At 35.9% G+C, this 24,319-nt stretch overlaps 1 protein-coding gene across 1 annotated transcript; it reads left to right on the top strand.

Moving 5' to 3' along the window:
• Positions 13,577-23,686, top strand: LOC109233077. Its single transcript, XM_019398833.1, has 9 exons — positions 13,577-13,855; positions 14,882-15,104; positions 15,219-15,271; positions 15,391-15,427; positions 16,338-16,409; positions 17,536-17,640; positions 18,035-18,191; positions 18,312-18,388; positions 23,153-23,686. Exons 1-9 carry the CDS (start codon positions 13,740-13,742, stop codon positions 23,216-23,218), a joined length of 906 nt encoding a protein of 301 aa, XP_019254378.1. The 5' UTR covers positions 13,577-13,739; the 3' UTR covers positions 23,219-23,686.

Here is a 24,319-nt window from a genome sequence, read left to right as displayed (position 1 = left end):
ACACCGGCCAGGTTGCGGGTTAATAATAATTGCACATGTAACCATCTCATAGATGCATCTTATGTAGTATACATGGCGGGTGAAGAAGAAGAGTATTGCAGAGAAAAGTAGAGGGAGAGAATTCTTATTGATTTGGGATGAATTACAATGGAATAGAACCCTCTATTTATAGGGAGAGGGTGACTTAGCCACCAAGTAATAAACCCTAGAATCTCTCTAAATATAGACATTCACCATAAATATAATTGTATTTATTACACCATGCCTTTTTTCTTGGATTTTTATTAAATTGTCTTTGCATGTTCAGGGGATTTTTTCTAATTATCAAAAGGAAAAAATCTGGACGAATATTATATCATTAGGATTGACACTTCTTATTTATGATAAAATAAAAAGGTAAGTAAAATAGCTTTAACTAAGCAAACGCAGAGACTCGAACCCACATCACACATTGGCATAATGAACGGTGTTAACACGAGAAGTTTTGTCTCATACAACTGACACTAGTTGTATGAGGCTCCTTTTTGTCTCACGACCCCAATCTTACACTTCTGGGTCCACAAAACTGTGAGACAAAAAGGTTGCCTCATACAACTAGTGTCAGTTGTATGAGACACAAAATAAAATTTTCCGTGTTAACACTGAACCGAAGCACCCCAATTGTTCTAACTTCTAAGTGGTGTCAGTGTAGAGTATTTACCTATTATTTTATTTTTAATTTATCGGTTGTAAATATTTAGTGAATTTTATCACGAAGCGGTGTCACGTGACATCGCTTGTAAGCATGTGTACCTGCCCCTGACCGTGCAATATAATAGTCAAATATAGCAATCTCTTTACTTAGAAGAGTTTAAGAGACTATTTTGATTCATTATAAGGAGAACTACAGAGGTCTTTATAGAGATGTATATGTGCATTCGATATATAATTATATATCCACTGCTAATATACGATGCGGACACCGGTGAAGAGTTTCTATGTTCGCGAGAGAGATAAAGATAAATGTGAGTTTATTTATTTTGATGTTTTCTTTTAGATTTTTGTTATCTTTTTTCGCAGATTTTGATATGGGTGTTTAATTTTATTTTTGTATACAGAATGCACAAACTTTTTCTCAGCCAAATTTGTTTGCATTATTTCTACTTCCTTGAAATATTGTGTTTCAATTAATAAGTATGTGAAAATATAGTCCTCTCAAATTTTATTTATACAATCACAAAAACAACAACAATTCAGTAAATTTTCTTCCGTTCGGCAATAAATAAAATTTTTATTTAGGTGGACAAGAAATTAATGTCACTTAAAGTCGCTTATCTCGATAGCCATACAATACTGTAGGCTGAAGTATAAAGTTGCTTGACTAAACTTTTAAGAACCGGTTTGAAGAAGTGTGAGAAAAATGTATTATGAGATTGAATTTTTTTTACAAATGTGTATTTAGTCTTTTTGTTGTGGTACCATCGCAGTTACTTCTTAGTTTTAATTTTTTGCCTAAAACAAACGTAGAAGTGACGGTCTTGGGAACTTGAATTGTACAATGTTCTAACTTTTTGGTCAATCTTTTGAAAAATTAAATTCACCATTTATTTATTTTAATATCCCAAAATTACAAAAAGATATTTTATAGATTTAATAATATTTATATTTTAATTAAATTATAATAAGATCAAAATCATTTAAAAAAATTCTTTACGACCGCGCGAAGCGCGGACAAATTGACTAGTTAATTAATAATACCACATTGGTTACCATCGAAAATTTATAGCCTGATGGTAATGATTTTGACAATCTAGAAGGGGTTTATAGAAGAATGGGAATATTATATAAATGTTCCAAATAAGTTTCATCTTATCAACCTCTAGCCATTAATTATAAACTTACTAAAACTAGCCAAGCACATATAAAAATTGAAAACCCAAATAAATAAGGTTCTTTCTCTCCAAGAATTACACGCAAAGATCTCCTTCCATATTTTTAAGCGTGATCAACAACTGTCACGACCCGGATTTTCCACCGTCGGGATCGTGATGGCGCCTAACTCTTGAATGCTAGGCAAGCCAACAATTACGGTTCTAACACATAAATCAATAACCAAACAGTAATAAATAATAATTTAAGACTAAGCATATATGAAGTGCGAAAAATTTTATAACAACTCCAAAACTCTAAAACACGACTATCCCAATGATCTGCTGTCACAATCCACTAACGTCTAAGGATTTCTACAAATACTGTTTTAAAAGAAATACATCTGTTCTCAAAATGAAAAGAGACAGGAAATCCAAAATAGAGGGAAGGGGACTCTAGGGTCTGCGAAAGCCGGCAGATCTACCTTGGGTCTCCCTTGGACTGAAGGCAGCAACCCAAACTCTACTCACGAGGTCCGGCACCGAAATCTGCACAGAAAGTGCAGAATGCAGTATCAGTACAACCGACCCCATGTACTGGTAAGTGTCGAGCCTAACCTCGGCGAAGTAGTGACGAGGCTAGGACACGACAACAATATAAACATGTGTAGTTAAATCATATACGAGAAGAACAATAATAACAGAAATTAACAGATAAAGACGGGAAAGGGAAACATGCTGAAGGGAATATCAGATTCTAACAGTAATACAATAGAGAAGCAAAGTAAATATCATATTTGAACCAACAGAAATAATAATATAGTAACACGTGCACAGCATCATCCTTCGTGCTTTTACCCTCGTCCTCACCATAAGAAATAACAAAAACGGCACGGTATCACCCTTCGTGCATTAACTCTCATAATCATGGCACGACATCACCCTTCGTGCATTAACACTCACAGAATATGGCACGGCATCACCCTTCGTGCTTTACACTCACTCACAATATCGTACACGGCATCACCCTTCGTGCTTTACACTCTTCCTCACCCAAACAGTAGAAACAATAACATCCCGGCAAGGGAATCAACAATAACCAATCTCATTTCAACATTTAACTTTACAATATAAGTCTCAACTTGAGTCAACACTCAACAATTATCCAATACCAAGAAAATATCATAAGACTTGTTTAACATGGGGAATAATCAGTTTAAGCATGAACAATACGTAATAAGAGACACAACGGTCACAGTATAAGACTCACTTGCATGCCATGACTCAACATCAACGTATAGATACTCGTCACCACACCTATACGTTGTACTCAACCACTAACACGTAGCAAATAGGACAACAACACCTAATCCCTCAAGGTAAGGTTAGCCACAACACTTACCTCGATTCCACGGTCAAACTCAAGCCTCAAATACCACTTTTCCTTTAGTTTCCACTTCCAATCCGCCCAAATCACGCCAAATAAATCAATTCTAATGCATGATTATAGATTTTCCAACATTTTCCCAAAAGGTCAAAAATCGACCCCGGACCCGCTTGGTCGAAACTCGAAGTTCGGACCAAAACCTGATAACCCAATCACCCACGAGCCCAAACATGCAATTGGTTTTGAAATTCGACCTCAATTTGATGTCTAAATCCCCAAATTTCGAAATTCCTAAATTCTACCCAAAAACACCCAATTTCCCATTAAAAACCCTAGATTTTGTGATGAAATCTTGTAAAAAGATGAAATAGATTGAAGGAAATGAGTTAGAAATCGTTTACCTATGATTTGGGGAAGAACTCTTCTTTGGAAAATCGCCCATGGGAGCTTAGGGTTTGAAATTTTGAGAAAATGAGTTGAAATCCCGTCTAAGTCATGTTTTGATCAGTTGTAGATGTCGTATTTGCAACCAGAGCTTCACAATTGCAAAGCTCGCAAATGCGAGACAGGCATCGCAAATGCGAACCTGCTGCATGTCTGCTATTGTCGCAATTGCGAACCTTTGGTCGCAATTGCGAGGATTCCCCCTCCTTGATGACTTCGCAAATGCGAAGATATGTTCGCAATTTCGAACTATGCTGGCCCAGGTCTTCCTCGCAATTGCGATAAAAACCTCGCAATTGCCAAGACCGAGAAGCTCGCACATACGAAGCCTGATCACGCAATTGCGAGATCAGAGGCCTGCAACAGGTATCAGATGCAACAGCACATTTTCTAAGTCCAAACTCACTCCGTGGCCTATCCAAAACTCACCCGAGCCCTCGGGGCTCTAAACCAAACATACATACAAGTCTAAAAATATCATACGGACTTGCTCGTGCAATCAAATCACCAAAATAACATCTAAAATAACGAATTTAACACCAAAACTCATGATTTTTTAAGAACATTTGAAATATCTATTTTCGCAACCGGACGTCCAAATCACGTCAAATCAGTCCCGTTTCTCACCAAAATTCACAGACACGGCTTAAATACCATATCAAAGCTGTACCGGGCTTCGGAACCAAAATACGGGCCCGATACCAACGAGTTCACACACTATTCCATTTCTAAAGATCCTTATATTTTCCAGCAAATAATTTTCTTCAAAAATTTATTTCTCGGGCTAGGGACCTCGGAATTCGATTTCGGGCATACACCCAAGTCCCTTATTTTACTACGGACCCTACGGGACCGTCAAATCACGGGTCCGGGTCCGTTTACCAAAAATGTTGACCGAAGTCAACCTTAATTAATTTTAAAGGCAAAATTTAATATTTTTCTCAAATTTCACATAAAGGCTTCCCGGGAACGCGCCCGGACTAAGCACGCAAATCGAGGAGAAAGAAAATGAGGTTTTTAAGGCCTCGAAATCCGAATTCGGATTCTAAAACAAAAGATGACCTTTTGGGTCATCAGAACAACATTAGATGCAAGACGGTAAGGAAATTTCATGGATGAGGTAGCAAATAAGGTAATGAAATACAAAAATATATATATACAAGGTTTCAAAAATCTAAGCAAAAAATGATCTTTTTCAATGGGTGTCGACGCCCCCTTTTTTCCTCCCTCCAAAGAGCGAGAAATCGGGTTTACGACATTTTAGGAAAGACAACTCTATTCCCGTTTGGGATTGGATTTTGGATTTGGAGAGTCGCCACCTAATGATTATAGTGCATTAGGACACTTTAAGAAAGAATTTGAGATGAAAACCAGAGTTCGGGTAAGGGCTAGAAATTATCTCGAGGGGAAGGTGTTAGGCACCCCTCAAGATCCACTAGTGTGGTTCCCGGCCATGCTACAACTGTGAATTTAAATACAAACAACAAGTAGACAAGCAAGCATTGCAAATACGAGGAAAACTTTCACATAATGGTTGCAAATAAAAAGTACAAAAGGTTTAAAAAATACTAGAATTTGGAAGAAAGTAGTTTATAATTAAAGAAAAGATATACGAGTAAAGGGGAAGGGGTCAAATAATTGATGCAAGTAACTTAAAAGAAGTGAAAAAGACGGAAGTTTAAGGAGAAACAATACTAAAATTCAGACAGTTAAAAGAGAGATTTTTCATGATAGGTGCAAAGAATTGAAGTAAAAGAAGAGAAACTGAAAACTGAACAGCTTTTAAAATTCTAGAACAAAAATAACAAAGAGGGAGGGGGGGGGGTCCAAGGTTTATAAATCACATGGATCATCCACACAACACCGGTACCCAATTGTACGCATAGTGTTATCGTGTGATCATCATCTCCATGTCTACCCTTCCCTACCCCGTTAAGGTATTAAAGCGCGGAATAGTATCGTTACTTATTGCATGCTATTACCCGTCCCAATCCTATCAGTCCCGGAGGCAAATGGACTACTAATCCTAAAGGGAGAGGGGTTTGGGGGCTTTTTAGAAGTTTTCAGAGGATAAAATGCTAAGGCGTCAATCAAAAACACGTAATGCAAATAAAGGGGAAGCAGACAAGCAAACAGGGCTCAAATATGCCTCCATAAATCAGATAAAAGTCATAGAGTTTAGCATGTCTTACACGTACTGATTTGGTCTTAATTAAATAATGCGACGAGCGGACTGGTTCAACGCATATTTTTTAGACGAAAAGTCTACATTAGGCCCGCTCGAATGCAGTTGACTAAAACCGATCTGATTGATTAATTAATCCTTTTGTCTAAGTGTTGGATAGAACTAGGCATGATGTCTACTGATTTTAGAAATAATGCAAACTGATAATAGAAAAAGGTTACCAGTTTTAACAGAACAATACGAGTTCAGCAGTTGACGTAGCTTCTATTCAGATTCGAGATTTCCTATAGGCATGCTCTCTATATGTTTATTGATTTTTGACATCTTTTCAGACGTTAACAAAAGTCCTATGAACATGGTATCTATATGCAGCTTTTATTATTAAACCTAGAACTGTTTGCCTGATGACGCTTATATATGCAGAGATGAGGAAGTCTATAAGCAGTATTTCTATATGTGAATTTGCAGAACAATTAGAAGTTAATCCTATAGGCAGGATATTTATGTGTGAAGTTGCAGAAATCAGAAGTTAAACCTATAGGCAGGATATCTATGTATGAAATTGCAGAAATCAGAAGTAAAACCTATAGGCAGGATATCTATGTATGAAATTGCAGAAATCAGAAGTTAACCCTATAGGCATGATATCTATATGCTTTATTGCAGAAATTAAGTGTCGAATCCTATAGGCATGTTTTCTACGCGTGGAGTTGCACAAATCATAAATAAATCCCTATAGGCATGATTTCTACCCTTGGTGCATAAAAGTAAACCCCATACCCCTTTTTTACTAAATCCCCGAGTTTATACAAATTATTACAGCCCAAAAGAAATAAAACTGGAATTAAAAAAGTATATCAGGAATCATCAGCTACATCCGAGCAGCCTAATTCAGACTTAATGTCTAATAATATGAGATTGATCCACTTCCGAGATCCGGATTTCCAAGCCTTATCTCATGTAGGGTGTTTCAGAGATCCAAGGGATTTCAGGAACCCCAGGCAGGGCATACACCCAAGATGTTAATCAGAAAGTTGAGTTATGCAGTGTGGAAGGGCTAGCCCTTATGTGTCCAAGTTCAGAGGGAGCTCAAGGGTCCCAAGGCAAGGCTTACACAAGAGGGGCAGAACCTAAGTTCTAAGAGCATAGTGCAAGTGCAATAAGAGAAAGGGGATAGGGAATACCCAGGCAGGCTGGTGGTCATGCCCAACCATAAAGTAGACTGGCACACCCCTAACCAAACCTGTTGGCCAAACATTTAGAGAGTAAAGACCTACTGGAGGTCAAGCTATGGTCTGAGCAATAACTAGAATACTGTCAGGCCAAAGCTGTTACTCAGCACACACAATAAGGGAATGGGGATGGGAAACTGACAAAGCTTAGGGCCCAAAGGGTCCAGTTCATATCCATGGACAATAACTTCGAATATTGCCATGTTTCTGGACCATAACTTAAAGCATATAAGGGGATATGCGGGTTTGGGATTCATAAGGTAGCAAATAAATAACAAGTGACTGACAGGGTGCATATATAGATAAACATTAATTTACAAGGGAACGTATTACAGCATGCTAGTAACATATCTTGACTACAGAAACATGAGTAGAAGTAGACAGGAATGACAAACTGGAGTAATTAAAGAAAATATATTGTTGTTGAGGCTTGTAAATTAACTAGGACATACCAGTAGAGAAGCAAAGTGCAGAAAGGTAAAGCAACAACACAAGTAGTAGTAAAGAAAGAGAGAGTTTTAAGAGTAAGTGTGTATATTTTGAACTCAAGTTGTTCGTGTTTAAAGAAAAGAGGGTAGGGTATTTATAATTTTGAAAACGAGTGGAGAATAAGGTAATAAGTAAAGTTTTAACACAAATATGGAAACAATCACAAGTCAGAATCAATTAACACAAGACTTCCCTTTAATCAAGGGATTATTGTTCAAACGGATACTAACAGGGTCAAGATAAGGAAAGAAAATCAGTCTTTAAGCAGAATGGTTGTTGCCATAAAAGGAGCAGTAAAATCATACAATAGGTGTTTAAGTCTAAGTACAGGAATGTAATTATTTTTGGAAAGGATCTGGTAAGGCCAAACAAAGAGAAAGAATCAATTACCCCTTAACAGGCGAGTAAAAATCAGAATTTCACAAAGGAAAAGTTTTGAAAATCAATCACGAGTTTGAGAATCAATCACAGAAGGGACTCAGTATATAAATGAAGGGCACAAGTAATAGACATGTGAGGCCAAGTTATGGCAAATAACAGCATGTAGTAGTAACTAAAAAGAAGACATTCGAAGCATGATAGTCAAGTTTCAGTGTTTAACAATAGAGAAGAAGATCAGAAGTATGCAAAGAGTTGAGTGAAAACCATAGTTGAGTTTGACAGGTAGTAAGAACTCAGAACCAAAAGAGTCACATGAAGAAAAGAGAATTGAAGCACATTGCAATTTCAACAGACGAGTTGCACAAACAATTTCAAAGAAATCGAATAGTCCCCAAAGAAACTAGGGTTTTCGAAAATCAATCGAGTTTAGAGGAGATAAGTAGATAAACGAATAAACAGATTCAGAGTCTCGGATAAACCCCAAAAATTAGGGCTTTCACTATGCTAACTCAGATATAGAAGAAAGGTAAATCAAGCGAATATTAACAAACAAAAATTCAAACAAAATCCCAAAATTAGGGTTTTCAACATGCTAACTCAGATAAAAATAAGGTAAATCAAACGAATATTAACAAACAGACTAAGAAACTCGAACAAAATCCCCAAAAATTAGGGTTTTTAACATGCTAACTCAGATAGAAAACAACACTAACAAAACACAGTAAAACATGTCGAGAATCAGAGAAGAGATTCGAAATAACTTAACATGAAACCCTAGTTGAAGAATAAAGAGTTTTTGAAAGCAAAAAAAAAAAAAAAAATTAAAGAGACTCGAGAAAAATGCATAGAAGGTTCACACACACATAGATCCGGAGCAGATCTAGAAATAAATCGAAGGAACCTTAGAGATTAGGGTTTCGTAAGAAACCCAGGCGATGAAAAGGCTTTGGAAACCATCGATCTGAGCAGAAAAATCGAAGGTCAAACTCGAATAACCATGACTGGCCGGACAAAGGTTGAAGACGACCGGAGAACAGTCATCGAGCAAAGGCTTGGTCGGAACCCTTCAAGATCTGGTCATAGGACCTTTAGAAAATGAGTACGCAGAAGCCATGAGAGGCCAGGCCTCCGATGAGCCTGAGAAGCCATAGATTAGGGTTTCAGTGAGAGGCGGCGGCTAGGGTTTGAGGTGAGTTGAGAGAGAGTTGAGAGAGGAGGGAATTCAGAGGCGGCGGTCGAGAAAAATGAGGTAGGGTTTTAGGGTCGTTTGAATTAAAAAGGGAAAGGGAAGAGGGGAGCCGTTGATCTTTTAAATGGGTTAAATGGGGACCGGGTTGGGTATGATAGGAAGGGGTATGGATCGGGTTGCAAGTGGTAATTGGGCTGGGTATTTTTTGGGCTGAGTTGGGGTTAATTGGGGATTAAATTGATGCTATATTTGCAATTGAAATGGCTATGTGTTAAATAGCCGATTTTCCCCTTTAATTTTTTATATAAAAATAGTTAAAAATGATTTTAAACAAATTAAAAGCACTGAGCTAATTAATAATATATAAACATTAATCTGAAAATACTGGAAATAATTTTATAAGTGTAAAAATGCCATTAATCGTAATATAGGCTATAATTGCAGTTGTGTGCAATTTAGCGTTAAAAACACCAAATGAATTCGTAAAAATATGCAAAAAAAAAAATACCTTAATTATATTTTGGTGTAAATGTGAGAATAAAATGAATTATTCACCAAAAATGATAATTTTGGGAATAATCATTGGATTTTGTTGTATTAAAATAGGCAATAAATTGGTTTTAAAAATCGTTAAAAATGCCAAAACTCTTGGGTGTGCTTATATATGCACCAATATGCTATTTTGGAAGTATTTTGGGTATAAAAATGCTTAGGGAAAAATTGGGTATCAACAATGGGTATGGTTGAAATGCATTGAAAATATATGGATGAGTCAATATAGTGACGAAGGCAAAATCTTCATTAAGTGTCAAAATATATAAAAGTAAATATACCAGGAAATTAAGGGGAGTCAACACATAGTATATATACATATAATTTATTTTTTTACCTACCTGCACAGTGTATTTTTGGTACACTGAGTCAATATACAAAATTTAAGGAAGATTGGAGGTGATTTGGACTGATTTGGTATCAAAATTCGTAGTTAAAATCGAGTTCAACAAATTCTTCTACGACACATGTATCACGCATGTATCCCACATACAGGTATACATGGATATACACGTGATACATATTTAATACAAATATGATACATATGTGGTATACAGTGTGCTACACATATACTTTATTTTAATGTTCATTTTCTATTTCGAATTTTTAATTCAAACCACCTCAAAACTCTACCAAATCATCCCAAAATTGAGATCCGAGCTCCTTAAGATGTACCCAATTTATTCTAATAACACTCACTCAAAAAAATAAAAAAAAATAATTTTTTTTGCTACAAATAGCTACTTGGCTAATATTGGTAACATTTGGATAACATTAGTAATATTTTATGAATTAGCCAATTTTATAATAAGTTACTTATAAATAGACATAGCTGCTAATTTCCTTAGAAAAAATAAACGTATAGAGGAAGAGACACGAAAACGTCAAAAGTTATCAATTTAAAGGTAAATAAATTCTTTTATTTCTAGATTCACTCTAGTAGTTATGTCTTTTTGAATTATTTTTTTTATCTAAACACTCGTATAAGTCCAATATTTACTAGTTCCTTCCCCAATGGGCATATTACCTTTAGGTAAATTAAATCCCTCTACTAAAAATTACACAGTTTAAAAAGGATAAAACAACCTTTTGTATTTATATAAATAGTAGAATTCATTTGAAGCAAGTTATCTTAAATGTGATTATTTTATGTTTTTTCTCAATTATTTAAATTTGTGATTCCGTCACTACTTTGTACTTATCCGCTTCGATTGTAAATACAACTTTAAGAGCCCTTTTGGCCATGAAAATATTTTCACTTTTTTCCAAAAAAAAAAAATTTAAAATTAGTGTTTGGCCATAAATTTTTTAATGTTTACTTGAAGATAAATTTTAAAATTTTTCGAAAATTTGAAAAACTCTAAAAGTTATTTTTCAAACTTTTCATTCAGACCACTCACAAAAATTCAAAATAACCTAAAATTATATTAATGTCCAAACCCTACTCTAATTTTCAAATACCATTTTCACTAGAATTTTTTTACTTTTTTTCGGAATTTTACGATTCTTATGTCCAAACGCCCACTAAAATTATTACTCCCTCCGTTTCAAATTAGGTGAGGTACTTTCCTTTTTAGTCGGTTCTAAAATAAATGACACATTTCTAAATTTGAAAATAACTTTAATGAGAAGCTTTTATAACCACACAAATATCATGACCCACAAAGCTTTTACCCCTTAAACTTTTAAGACTACGGGTGTGTTTGGTATAACGAAAAATATTTTCCGTGGAAAATATTTTCCAAAAAAATATTTTTTTGTAAAACAAGTAGTAATCTTATTCATTTTCCGGTGTTTGGGACGCAAATTAAGGAAAATGACTTTCTCAAGAGTATTCATAATAATTTAGATATAATAAACATGAAGCCATAAACTTTCAAACCAACAACCTTCCTAATCCACAAATTTCATAAACTTTCGAACCGCTAAACTTTCGAAACCGCGAAATTTCGAACCCGTAAACTTCCAAAAACATAAACCTTCGAACTCATAACTTTTGAACTTGTAAAAATTTTGAACCTTTTAACCTAAAAAAAAAAAACTAAAACTGAAAATAGATTTAAAAAATATTTTTTTTTGGGGGTGGGGGCAAAAAAAATGAAAAAAGCAGAAATTTGAAATTACAAAAAAAAAGTACTTTTNTTACTGAAGACTGCACCAATCTAGGGTGGGCATATATCGGGTAAAACCGATAAACCGAACCATTAATTATTTATTGGGTTATCGGTATTGGGTTATTGGGTTAACGGTTCGGTAACAGTTAATTTTTTTTTAATTGGGTTATCGGTTCGGGCTCGGTTTGCAATTTTGTTATTGGGTAAAAACCGATAACCCAATAAGAATTAACTAATTACTAGTTTACCCTTAAGTATATACATATACTAGGGTTTCATAATTGGTTTTTCCTATTCTTTCTCAATTCTCAGTAAGTCAGTTTCTCTTTCTCAGTTTCTCAATTTTTCCGCCGCACCCCTACAGCCCAACCTCAACAGTTCTCCGCCTCACCACGGCTCACGCCCTCACCAGTCACCAGTCATCCCGTCAAGACTCAGGCTGGCGTCACTCGTCAGTCGCATCACGCCCTCACCAGTCAGCCCGTCAAGACTCAGGCCGGTGTGTAAGTTTTTAGTTGCTTCATCTTCATCTTTTTCTTAGTTTGTTTGAAAGCATTCTGGCTCTGGATTTTTTTTTTGGGGGGGGGGGGGGTTGTGCTGTGTGTGTGCGCGCTGCTATTGTTTGAGATCTTGTTCTAATCGTTTGTCTAGTCTTTAAATGTTTTTGGAGATTCTGTTTTATGAGAAATGAAGTGGGCTTTGACAAGAAATGTATAAATTTGGTGCTGTTGCATTATCCACATATAATTTTAACAAGTGTTTCTCTTTTTGAAGGAATATTAAGAATCCTAAGCAGTAAACTTTTGTTTAACTGTTCTTAAGGATACAAAGACCACGTTTTATTAACAATATAATCATATTCCATTCCACCTTTGTAATCCTATATTTATGCATCAGAAAGTTGTCAAAGACAACGGAAATCTGATCTATTTCTTGACTTCTGGCTCAAGATAATTGAGAACTCGACAGTTTTATATATTGCAAAATTGTTTTAGTTGTTTTATCTTATCGAGTAAACCGATAACCGAACCGATAATGATCGATAACCGATTAACCGATAACCGATAACCAATATCTTATCGGTTTGGTTATTGAGTTATGATGTTTTTAAACCGATAACCGATAATATTCAAAACCGAACCGAACTGACCGATGCCCACCTCTAGGTGGTGCAGAAAAACGAAAAAACAGAAATTTGAAATTGCAAAAAAAGAAAATAAGGTAAATTTTTTTTGTTGTGGGAGGGGGTAGGGGTGGGGGTGGGGGTGGGGGTGGGGTGGAGGGGTAGTAGGGTGGGTGGTAACAGAAAAACAAAATTTGATAAAAAAAGAAGCCGTTTTTGGAGAGAGGGGTGGGTGGGTTGGTGAGGGTGGGGAAGGTTGAGAAGGAGTTTTGGAAAATGTTTTCCCTTCTCTTGATAAAGAAAATATTTTTTTTTATAAGAAAAATATTTTCCAAAATATTTAAGCCAACTAAATATGGGAAAATTGAAAAATATTTTTCGAAAAATATTTTCCTTCGTACCAAACGCACTCTACATATTTTAAAAGTCTTTTCTTTTTTTTAAATTCCATGTCGTATCAAATTACTTCGTCTAAATTAAAACTGGAGGGATTATCAGAAAATCAATCCACATTGGCTGCATTAAAATATCATTATGTGGGGCCAACATAGACCCTACAAAAATTAGGAAAGTGGATAAAGTGGATATATATTTATCCCATTTATTTATTTTTTCTCTCTCTTTCCCTAATTTTTCCCGGAACAAATGGATAGTACCTACACAAGAAATAGTAATGTTGACCCTCTCTTTTTTTTCCTTTACTCTTTTTTCTTCTCCTCTTTCTTAGGATCTTAACAAAAAAGTTTGAATCTTTCCCATTTTTTTCAACAAGAAAAAGGAAAAGAAGAAAAAAAAAATGGAGCTGAGAAGTAAATTTTTGCCTCAATACAAACTTCAACAGCCTCAATTTACTTGGGTTTTCTCTAAACAAGGGAAAAATAAACCCCTTGTTGTTGTCAACATTTTTAGCAGGTAATTATGATGTTCTTTTTTAAATGGGTCCAAATTAGTTTGTGATTTAGTTAATATATATGAAGCTGCTGGTTTTTTTAGAACTTAGTATTTGTTTAAATGTTTGGATTTTGAATAAAGTTTGTTTTTGTAATTTGTGATTCTGTATGAAATGGGTTGAATTAAGTGAAATAGATATAGAGGATTCATATAGCCGGCCTGAACTAGTTTGTGATTTGCTTAATATCAGGAATTGAATTGGTGGATATATATGAAGATGATGGGTTTTTAGAACTTGGTACTATTTATTTAAAAGGTTTGAATGTAAATAAAGTTGGTTTTTTAGTTGTGATTCTAAATGAAGTTGGTCCAATGGAGTGGAATAGATAGAAGATTTATATAGCTGAATCCATCTAGTTCGGGATTTAGTGATTTACTTAATACCCAAATTTAATTGGTGGATATATATGCAGCTAATTGTTTTCTGAAATTTGGTATCTCTTTAATACGTTTAAATGTTTGCTTGTAAATGAAGTTGACTCTTTTATTTGTGATTCTGAATGAAATGGGTCAAATGGAGTTGTGTAGTCATAGAAGATTTATATAGCCGACCCAAACTAGTCTGCGGTTTATATAATCCCAAATCAAATTTGTGGGATATACATGAAGCTAATGGTATTCTTGTGAATAAAATTGGTTCTTAACCAGATTGCAAACAGAGTAGTTGCAAATAAGTTATTTTAAGTGCTTTTATGTTTCCAAATAATTAAGGTTGGGTTGCCGGACCATTTTTTATAATACGCTTGATACTAGTTTGACGCGTTATTGAACATTTGTGCAGTGTATGTGAAAATCTCTAAATTTGTTTTTGGGGATAATGTTGTTGTCAAGAACATGCCAAGAAAAGAGGCTAAAGTTCTAAAGATATCTTCTTCTTCATCCTATGAAAGGCAAACGATTTATTGAGCTATATTCTTTTCGGCATCTAAAAAACCATCTAACTTCTGCCTTTTCTCTTCTCTCTGATGGTATCCAATTTGTTCCTAGGGAGGCTTTTCCCGTTTCATATGATAGATGGAAAAATATTGAAGTACATTGCAATAACGACCAAAGTATCTGGCAGACACCCCTGTCAAAGCAGGACAATGCGAAGTTACCCGAGCTATCTTTTAACCGGCTGCAGCAGACTGATGACGGGTACTGTGGATTGCAAAAGCGGAATTTTGGTCGTTTCATTGCTCGTGAGGTCGTGCTGGATGAAGAATATTGGGTTTGTTCTGCTGCTTCTATGATCTTCTAAATAAAAATGTCACGGCTCTTCTTTGTTACTTTTCCTAAAAGTATTTCGTATTTTCTTGTTTCTCTGTCTTATTGTCAATGGTAGACGGCAGCCTGGCTACGGGCAGAAGCTCATTGGGAATCTGTGTCCTATATGAGGTTAGAGCTTGCTCTTATCACCTGTCCCGCAGATAATTAGGACTAGTTTAAAATTGTTTTCTAGATGTAAGTCTGAGTTATTATATGGTAAATATTAACTGTATTTTTGCTAATTTTAGGCATGTTGACGCATATAAAAGAAAGTATGCCGAACAGGTCAGTTGCAGTAAAAAAAAAAAACTTTTGTTTGTTAGCGGTTTAAATTTTATTTGGTTAAAAGTTTAAATTTTACCACCAAACATTTCCCCCTTTTCCCTACGACTTCAGTAGAATAACATTAAGCAGTTACTGAGTTGTTTTAAAAAATTGCCCCGTCTCATGGCTTAGCTCCAATGGTCTGTCCTATCATAACTTTTATCTATATCTTTAGGTTGGCCAATTAGAAATAACTTCAGCGGGCCCTCACATATTTCGATGAAACACATATAGAGATCACTGCAGTATATCTATTTCTTAGTGTGAGAGCTCCTTATCATAAACAGTTTCTTATTCTGAGAGCTATTCTTCTCATGCCAACTCGTGGTTTGTATCAGTAGCGTGAGGCTGAAGTTTCAGTAATTGTACGGTGACAAATGGAAGTTGTATCCTCTGCTATAAGAAGCCCGTTTCTGTAAAAGCTTTAGGCAAAATTCACATGTAAGATGATGTGAGCTTGCATTTTCAGTGCTTATGCGATTTTACTTAGACTTGACAAAAGAGGATAACAGATTTTTGCCTACTTCGAATAGCGTAATATTTAACATTTGGGACTATAAGTTTCATTTGACGTCGAGCTTCACTGCCAACAAATGAAATATTTTTTCTAGGATCGCTATTGGGACAGAAGTTGGTATTTTTAATTTGAGAAAAGGTGTTTCACGTGGCTGATGACCTTGCTTTTGATTAGACATGTAACATTTGATAATGACATATATTGGTATATATAAATAGCAACACCTTTACTGTAATGTTCGTCTCCATTTGCATAAATATTGATCATCGCATGTTGCTCTAATTTCTGCCGCTAGTATTGCTTAAAACCCTCATTTTTCTTTGCTTTTCTTTTTGTTCCACTATTTGTGTGCAGGAGTTTTATGCTTTAAAGAGAAGATGTTCTGGTCAGGATGGAAATTGCTTGAAGTGCTTTTGTTTCGTTGCGGTACGTATAGTGGCTTCTAGATAATTTCCTTATCCTTCCTTAGGTTTGCTTATGCACAAGTTGCTACTGGTTAGTCATAGTTGATTTAGATGGCATCCCAATTTTTAGAATGACTTCCATTTTACCATTGATTTCAAATGTAGTGATTTGCGTCTAGCCTGTCAATCTTTCGTCTGTTGCCGATATCATAGATTCTAAGGTTCTTCAATTTTTGTTGGTAGAAAGTATTGATGGAGATTTTTTTCCTTAATATTGGGACTCATCTCTAATTTCTCTGTAGCCAGTGCTAGTCATGGTTCTGATTTATTATATGCAAATAGCTGAATTGAAGTTGGTGACTTTAGGTGCTGGTTCATAGGCTGAAGAAATTAAGTACCTCATACAAAAGACTGACAAACCAAGCTAACAACTTAACTTTTCCTGCCGCCTTTGCGTTAGATGAGACCACTTCATGTCATATTAAGCTGTCAACTACCTAAGTAGTCTTATACTAATACTACATTATCTGGAGCAAAGGAAACATTTTTCAGGCTATCACTATTTGGTACGTGTTCACAAATTTCCTTCTTGGACAAGAGTTAACTGCTTCTGAACTTAACACCTATTTTCCAATTAAAAAAACTGCAAAAGTGCTTAGGTCTGCTCCTTTGAGCAATTCCTTCGTTCACTTGGAATGAATACGGTTAGATTGTGCTGGATGTTGCCAATGAATTCCAGCTAGGAAGTAACACGAAAACTTCAAAATGAAATATCCTGTTTAAACCTTGAACCAGATAGACCACCTATCAGATAAAAAAGTTAAATTTATTCCTACATTTTGAATTTTGATAAGAAGATTCTTACTCCTTTGAGCAATTAAACTTCACCACTTTGAGCCAAGTGGCCTAATGCTTCTTCCAAGTGCTGACATCTTCTTAACGAGTTCTACTTTACACAAAATATAATCTTCAGTGTAATAAGCATACTTGAGAACGTCTGTTATGTACTCAACATGATTGTTATGTGATATTTATTCTTTTAGAATTTGATATTTTCTTTCATGTATGTAAGATGATTGTTATGTGATATTGTTCTTTTCAAAAGTTGATAGTTATATTGGATATTTCTCAGCCTTCAAATGTTTCAGGTCAAAAAGGAAGAGAAAAATGTTAGAAGAACAATACTTAACAGCGTGGTGGGAACTTTGGACCTGACAATCCGACAATTTGTACAAAGGGAGAGATACCCAGGGGTACCAACTTAAATTTTTTTTAGTTGAATGTTAAATTGTAATGCATCTGCTTTTATTCTGCGCTGTGATTGGCGTGAACTGTTTGACTCGACAAGTGGCATTTGAATCTATTGCAACTTTGCGTATGTTGTCCTGTTCAAATAGTGGGGATGCCTACCTGCTTTTGTTTCTTTTTCTGGTCAAAGTCATTCTGTTTGTGTCTTTTTCATTGTGTTCTCTCTTCCCCTTACCCCCCTTCCCCCCCCCCCCCCCTAAAAAAAAAAAAAAAAATTCAATAGGAAAAAGGGAAGAAAACAAGCTTGAGCTGTATTTTTCCCTTGCTGTTGAAGAGGAGATAAATGTGTACTGGGTTGTGCTGGACCCACTGAATTCCTTTTCCTCTCATTGTCTCCAGGAAATCAAAAGGTTATCTGCTATATTGGCACGTCAAGATCCCTTTGATTCACATAAATACGCTTACATTGCAAATGTTTGTGTTGCAAAGTTTGCTCGACGTCAGGGTATTGCTTCAAATATGATACATTTGGCTGCTGATGCGGCCGCCTTACAAGGTGCCTTGTTTCAGCTTTAAACTTTTTAATGTGCTCTTCATAATGCCTGTTCAGAATTTCCGTCCCTCTTAATAATTTTGCTGAACTACTTCTAATCTTATTTTCTGCGTGTACAAGCAGGTTTCAAGCAACTATTTGTTCATGTAAATGCAGACAACATACCTGGCCAGGAACTATACAAAAAGACTGGCTTTAAGGTTAGCTTTCAATCCATTTTTCCATATACTGAGCATCTTATTGCTATTGTGTAGTGCAGTATATTGTATGTGAATTATTATCTTTTATTAGCCTTTTTTTTTTCTTTTATGATAAGTGAACGATTGTTTTCGTTAGTGTGTTTTTTCTTTTCGTACATCTTAATGTCTAGGTTGTATCCCTCATATTCATCCCAAGAGTTGAAGTCAGTGCTATTGGTGACCGTAAAACATTGTTAATAGACTGTTAAGCTATCCAATTTCAGTTGTGAGGGATCCGAAAATGAAGGTTTATGTTTATCAAATTAAACTCTTTCTTGGCACATTTTTTTATAGAAACTGAGTTGGAATATGAAGGACGCCAGATGGAATGCCGAAACTTATGGAAATAAAGCCACATGTGTGACGACCCGGATTTCCCACCCTCGGGGGTCGTGATGGCGCCTACTCGTAGAAGCTAGGCAAGCCACACATCTAGAATCCATAAATGCTTTTTTTTAAAATCCATTTTTACCAATTTAATTAACAGGAAATAAATAATTAAACAACAGCGGAATTTGTAATTTAGCAGAAGACTTAAACGATATAAACCAAATAATAAGGAAAAATCCACATGTGCCTTTACCCAGAACTGGTGTCACAACATTCACGGACTACTAAGAGTACTAAATACAATCGTTTGAAAGAAATATAACACTGTTTGTCTCGAAAACATGAGATAACAAAATAAAATATAAGATAGAGGACACGCCGGGCCTGCGGACGCGTGCAAGGCTACCTCGATGTCTCAGTGAACTGAAGGCTGGCTCCCGAGCTACTGCTGCTGTCCGGGGCCTGAATCTATGCAAAAGAGCACAGAGTGTAGTATCAGCACAACCGACCCCATGTGCTGGTAAGTGCCTAGCCTAACCTCGGCGAAGTAGTGACGAGGCTAGGACCAGACTACCAAATAAACCTGTGCAGTTATATAATATACAGCGGAAAGTAAAGCAGGTATAAGCAAGTAAGGATGGGAGGGGGAAACATGCTTCGGGGAATAACAGGTAAAACAAAATATCAAGAGAACCATAAGGGAATCAAAATCCAACCACTAGCAAGAATAAGGAAAACAAAGGCAGATTTCACTTCCTTTTCACATCTTGTTGCAGGCGTGCAACCCGATCCCATTTCATTATATCTCGTGGTAGGCGTACCACCCGCTCCCATTTCATTAAATCTCGTGGTAGGCTTACCACCTGCTCCCATTTCATTAAATCTCGTGGTAGGCGTACCACCCGCTCCCATTTCATTAAATCTCGTGGTAGGCGTACCACCCGCTCCCATTTCATTAAATCTCGTGGTAGGCGTACCACCCGCTCCCATTTCATTAAACCTCGTGGTAGGCGTACCACCCGCTCCCATTTCATTAAATCAACAGTTCTTCCAAATGAAATTTACTCCAACAAACGCAACAATTAATACGAATTCATAAGACAACAAGTACACAATAATTATGACTCACTGAAGAAAATAAAAAATGACAAGTAGCAATTAATTATGGAATTTAAGGAGCAAATAGGCAATTTAATATTTAGTACGCTAAATGTCAAGTAGCAACTAGCAATTAAGTCACATAAACAGGTAGCAATTACAGCATAAATTCAAAGCATAATGTTGCGCAAGGATACCTCGAGCCAATAATAACAAGTAACACAATAAAGGAAAATGCCAACATAAAGAATCACAGTAATAGTAATAGTGGAATAAGACAATTAATGCACTTGAACCGATAACAACAAGAAATTCAGTAAATAAAAGTAAAGGACAACATAACTCAATTATCAGCAAGAATCAGGAAATCAAAGACAAGTGCACGGTATCGCCCTTCGTGCTTTTACTCTCTTTCCTCACATATAATCAATAGAATTGGCACGGAATGGTACATCGTGCGGCACGACATCACCCTTCGTACTTTACACTCTTTCCTCACAATAGCAAACAATGCACGGCATCACCCTTCGTGCTTTAACACTCTTCCTCACCCGAACAACAATCACAAACAAGGGCAAGGGAAATCAACAAGAACATATAGGAATCCCGGCAAGGGAACAACGATTTAACAATTAAATTCCGGCAAGGGAGCAACAAGTAAATAATTAAATCCCGGCAAGGGAACAACAATTAAATATTTAAATCCCGGCAAGGAAAAATTTCAATAACTCTTTCTCTATCTTTCACTTGTACTTCATAACTCACTTTACCACTTGAGCCAACGCTCCAAAGGGTTCAACCATCTCATATACTTTCACAATTCATAATATAACTCGAGCCAATGCTCCAAAATGTTCAAAGGTCTCAATTCCTTCCACAAACTTTTCACAACAATTAGAAATTATCACCAACGCATGAAGAATACAACGAAATCATGAAAATCACAATATAAGACTCACGGTCATACTTGACACCAACGTATAGATACTCGTCACCATGCCTATACGTCGTACTCAACAATTATCACATAGCAAATAGGACTCAACTCCTAATCCCTCAAGCTAAGGGTAGACCAAACACTTACCTCAAACTTCCACGGCCAATTCAATCCTCAAAAACCGCCTTTCCTCTCGAATTCGGCTCCAAATCAATTGTATCTATACAATAATGACTTCATAACATCAAATAATGCTAAACAATTCGAACCCAATGCCTAATTATAGCTTTTCAATCATTTTTTCAAAACTCAAAATCGACCCGGCCGCTTGGTCAAACACGAGTTCGACCAAAATCAAATCACCCATTCACCCACGAGCCCGAATATACAATTTGTTTTCAAATTCGACCCCAAAACGAGGTCTAAATCAAGAAAAATCAAAAAGCCCTAACTCTACCCAATCCCTAATTTTCTACCTTTAATTCCATGTTTTAAGCCTAGAAATCTAATAGATGTTGATGAAAATGGAAGAAAATAAGTTAAAGATTACTTACCCAAGAGGTTATGGTGAAGAAGAGCTTCAAAAATCGCCTAAGGGCTTTGGAGAAGGAAAGGTTTATGAAAAATGGCCAATTCCCCGTAATGCATTCTGTTTTTGAGCTTAAATAACTGGGCGGATTTTTACTCTATGCGATCGCGGAAGAATCAATGCGATCGCATAGAACAAATTGATGACTACCAAAATTAACTCTATGCGATCGCGGAAGAATCAATGCGATCACATATAACAAATTGATGACTACCAAATTAACTCTATGCGATCGCGGAAGAATCAATGCGATCGCATAGAGCAAATTGATGACTACCAAATTAACTCTATGCGATCGCGGAAGAATCAATGCGATCGCATAGAACAAAAACCTGGACACCAGCAACCAGCAAAAACACCAGATTTTCTAAGTCCAAAAACACTCCGACGCCTATCCAAAACTCACCCGAGCCCTCAGGGCTCCTAACCAAACATACGTACTAACTCAATGACATCATACGAACTTATCCTTGCGATCAAATCGCCAAAATAACCTCAATAACAACGAATCAAACCTCAAAATCCAAGAATTCTTTCAAACTTCATAAAACATTAAATTTTCCAATTTAGGTCCGAATCACGTCAAACGACGTCCGTTTTCAACCAAATTTCACAGAAATATCTTAATTCACATATAAGACCTGTACCGGGTGCCGGAACCAAAATACGGGTCCGATACCAACACGTTCCAATCAAATATCATTTCAATCTTTCCTTAACAATTTCATAAAAATAATTTCTTTTAAAAATTCATTTCTCGGGTTCGGGACCTCGGAATTCGATTCCGGGCATATGCCCGAGTCCCATATTTTCCTACGGACCCTCCGGGACCGTCAAATCACAGGTCCGGGTCCGTTTACCCAAAAAGTTGACCAAAGTCAAATTTATTCATTTTAATATCAAAACTTAGCATTTTTCACAGAATTTCATATTTAAGCTTTCTGGCTACGCGCCCGGACTGCGCACGCAAATCGAGGCGAATCTAACTGAGGTTTTTAAGGCCTCAGAAGCACAGAATTCATTTAAAACAGGTGATGACCCCTTTTGGGTTGTCACAACATGAGACTGAGTGGATAAGAGAAACCCGAATTTCCCGGCTAATAGGAGCTATTTTATCTTGTCACGTGGCAACACGTCATGCTCAAAAAGTAGAAATAGTATAGCATAAAACAGCTGTTCATGGAGTTCTATTTTGTGATTTCCTCCTTGTCACTTCAAACAATAGATTATGATTACACTTAGTTTGACCTTTGTTCTTTATGAACACTTTCTTAATGTATGAAGCCTTGTTTGTATTCAGCCTCATAATTCATGATCTATGCTCTACATAAATTCACTTGGAGATGTATTCTGGTTGTACCGGTTAGTTGCCAGTTTTACTCGTTTAAGAAGCAAAAAGAGTTTAATGTAATTTATATGAAACGAGCCCTTAATAGTGGCACCCGGTCAAGGAGAAAAAAAGTTAAAACATAGTAATCTATGTGAAATGAGCCTTTTGTGCTTCTGATACCCGGTTCAAGTTTTGTGGACTGACGGTATATAGGTTTTTTACACCATCAGGTTAGGCCTACAATAAGAGGTAACTCTTTGTAGAGAATCTGTTATCAAAGCAGATACAATAACCTGGATAGTAGAGTAATAACTTGCTATAGCCGGTTAAATTGATTTTTTTTTGAAAATGCTTACTTCGTTTATCTTATTCTGTTTGATAAATAGTTCTTTGATGTATAAAAGAGGCGAGTCTTTTGACTTGATCTGTCATTCTATGCAGATTGTGGAAGAAGCTTCGTCGTCTCTATCAAAAGAACAGAGGTTACTTATGTCCTTGGAATTATAAGCTCCATTGCTACTTCACTTCCTGACTAAAGAGGATGTGTTAGTTTGTATATTTACATGGTCTGAAGCCAATAGCTTGTTGGTAGACCTATGTATCTTTGGGTAGACAACTAGCTAGTTACAGAGAATGTAATATATTTGTAAAAAGTTGTATGATTTTATATCAGTTGGAGTTAGCTAAATTAGCTTGTGGGACTACACAGGGTCGTTGTTGTTAGCTAAATTAGTAGTGAGTGAGAGCCATGTTACATGGACTAGTGAACGGGTACGTATTGGGTACGCGTTTATTTAAGTATCCAATACGAGCACGTCCAGTTAAAATTTTAGTGTATTTTGAAGAATTCAGACTATGTATTCGTACTCGTGTCGGACCTTTCTACATGAATACGTCAAAGACAAATGATTCATGTAACATTTGATTATTATCTTTGTTATTTATTTTCTTTCAATGCTGAGAATTGACTCGTCAGATCAATTACTTGGACAAATGGTTTTCCATATATTTTCATTGGCAGTTGAAATAAATCTACTCAAATTGCATGATATTCCTAACTTGTTTGAATGGTTGTTACGTATCGTTTTATAATGTATCATATCGTATTGTTTTATATTGTACTGTATCGTTTGATAAATATAATGTTTGGATAGATTGTATCGTTTGCCGTCGTTTCATGAAAGTCAAGCACCAGCAATATGAAGAATAAACTTGCAATATTATAAAGAAAAAGAATGGTACGAGGTAGAATTGTTATATAAAAAGGAAAGAATATTTAATAATAATAAAGGGCAAGATGAGAGAAAAAGACAAGGTAACAATTCGATCACACATCAAATTGTTCGTTATATAAGATGGCACTTTTCGTCATTGTGTAACGACGGATTTAATGATATGATACAATAAAATTTAAGTAGCAATCAAGACAAATTTTGTTTTTAAAGTAACAATCCAATACAATAGGTACTAACCTTCCAAACAAGCTTCAATAGGAGTAGTATTTCAAGGCCCCGTTTGGCCATGAGTTTTGTCAAAATAAATTTGAGATTTATTCTCAAAACTCATGTTTGGCCATAAATTTTGCTCATATTTTGGCCAAATTTCAAA

Source organism: Nicotiana attenuata, chromosome 10, assembly GCF_001879085.1.
Source record: "Nicotiana attenuata strain UT chromosome 10, NIATTr2, whole genome shotgun sequence".
NCBI classification, from domain to species: domain Eukaryota; kingdom Viridiplantae; phylum Streptophyta; class Magnoliopsida; order Solanales; family Solanaceae; genus Nicotiana; species Nicotiana attenuata.
The sequence above is the reverse complement of the archived record's forward strand: the minus strand, read 5'-3'. Positions and strand labels throughout refer to the sequence as shown.

What these genes read in the sequence shown, in the direction of transcription:
- LOC109233077 (XM_019398833.1), top strand. Translation starts at nt 13,740, where the DNA reads ATGGAGCTGAGAAGTAAATTTTTGCCTCAATACAAACTTCAACAGCCT. An exon ending in AAAGAAAGTATGCCGAACAG is followed by an intron (nt 15,428 to 16,337) that starts GTCAGTTGCAGT and finishes ATTTGTGTGCAG; the next exon opens with GAGTTTTATGCTTTAAAGAG. An exon ending in ACAAAAAGACTGGCTTTAAG is followed by an intron (nt 18,389 to 23,152) that starts GTTAGCTTTCAA and finishes CATTCTATGCAG; the next exon opens with ATTGTGGAAGAAGCTTCGTC.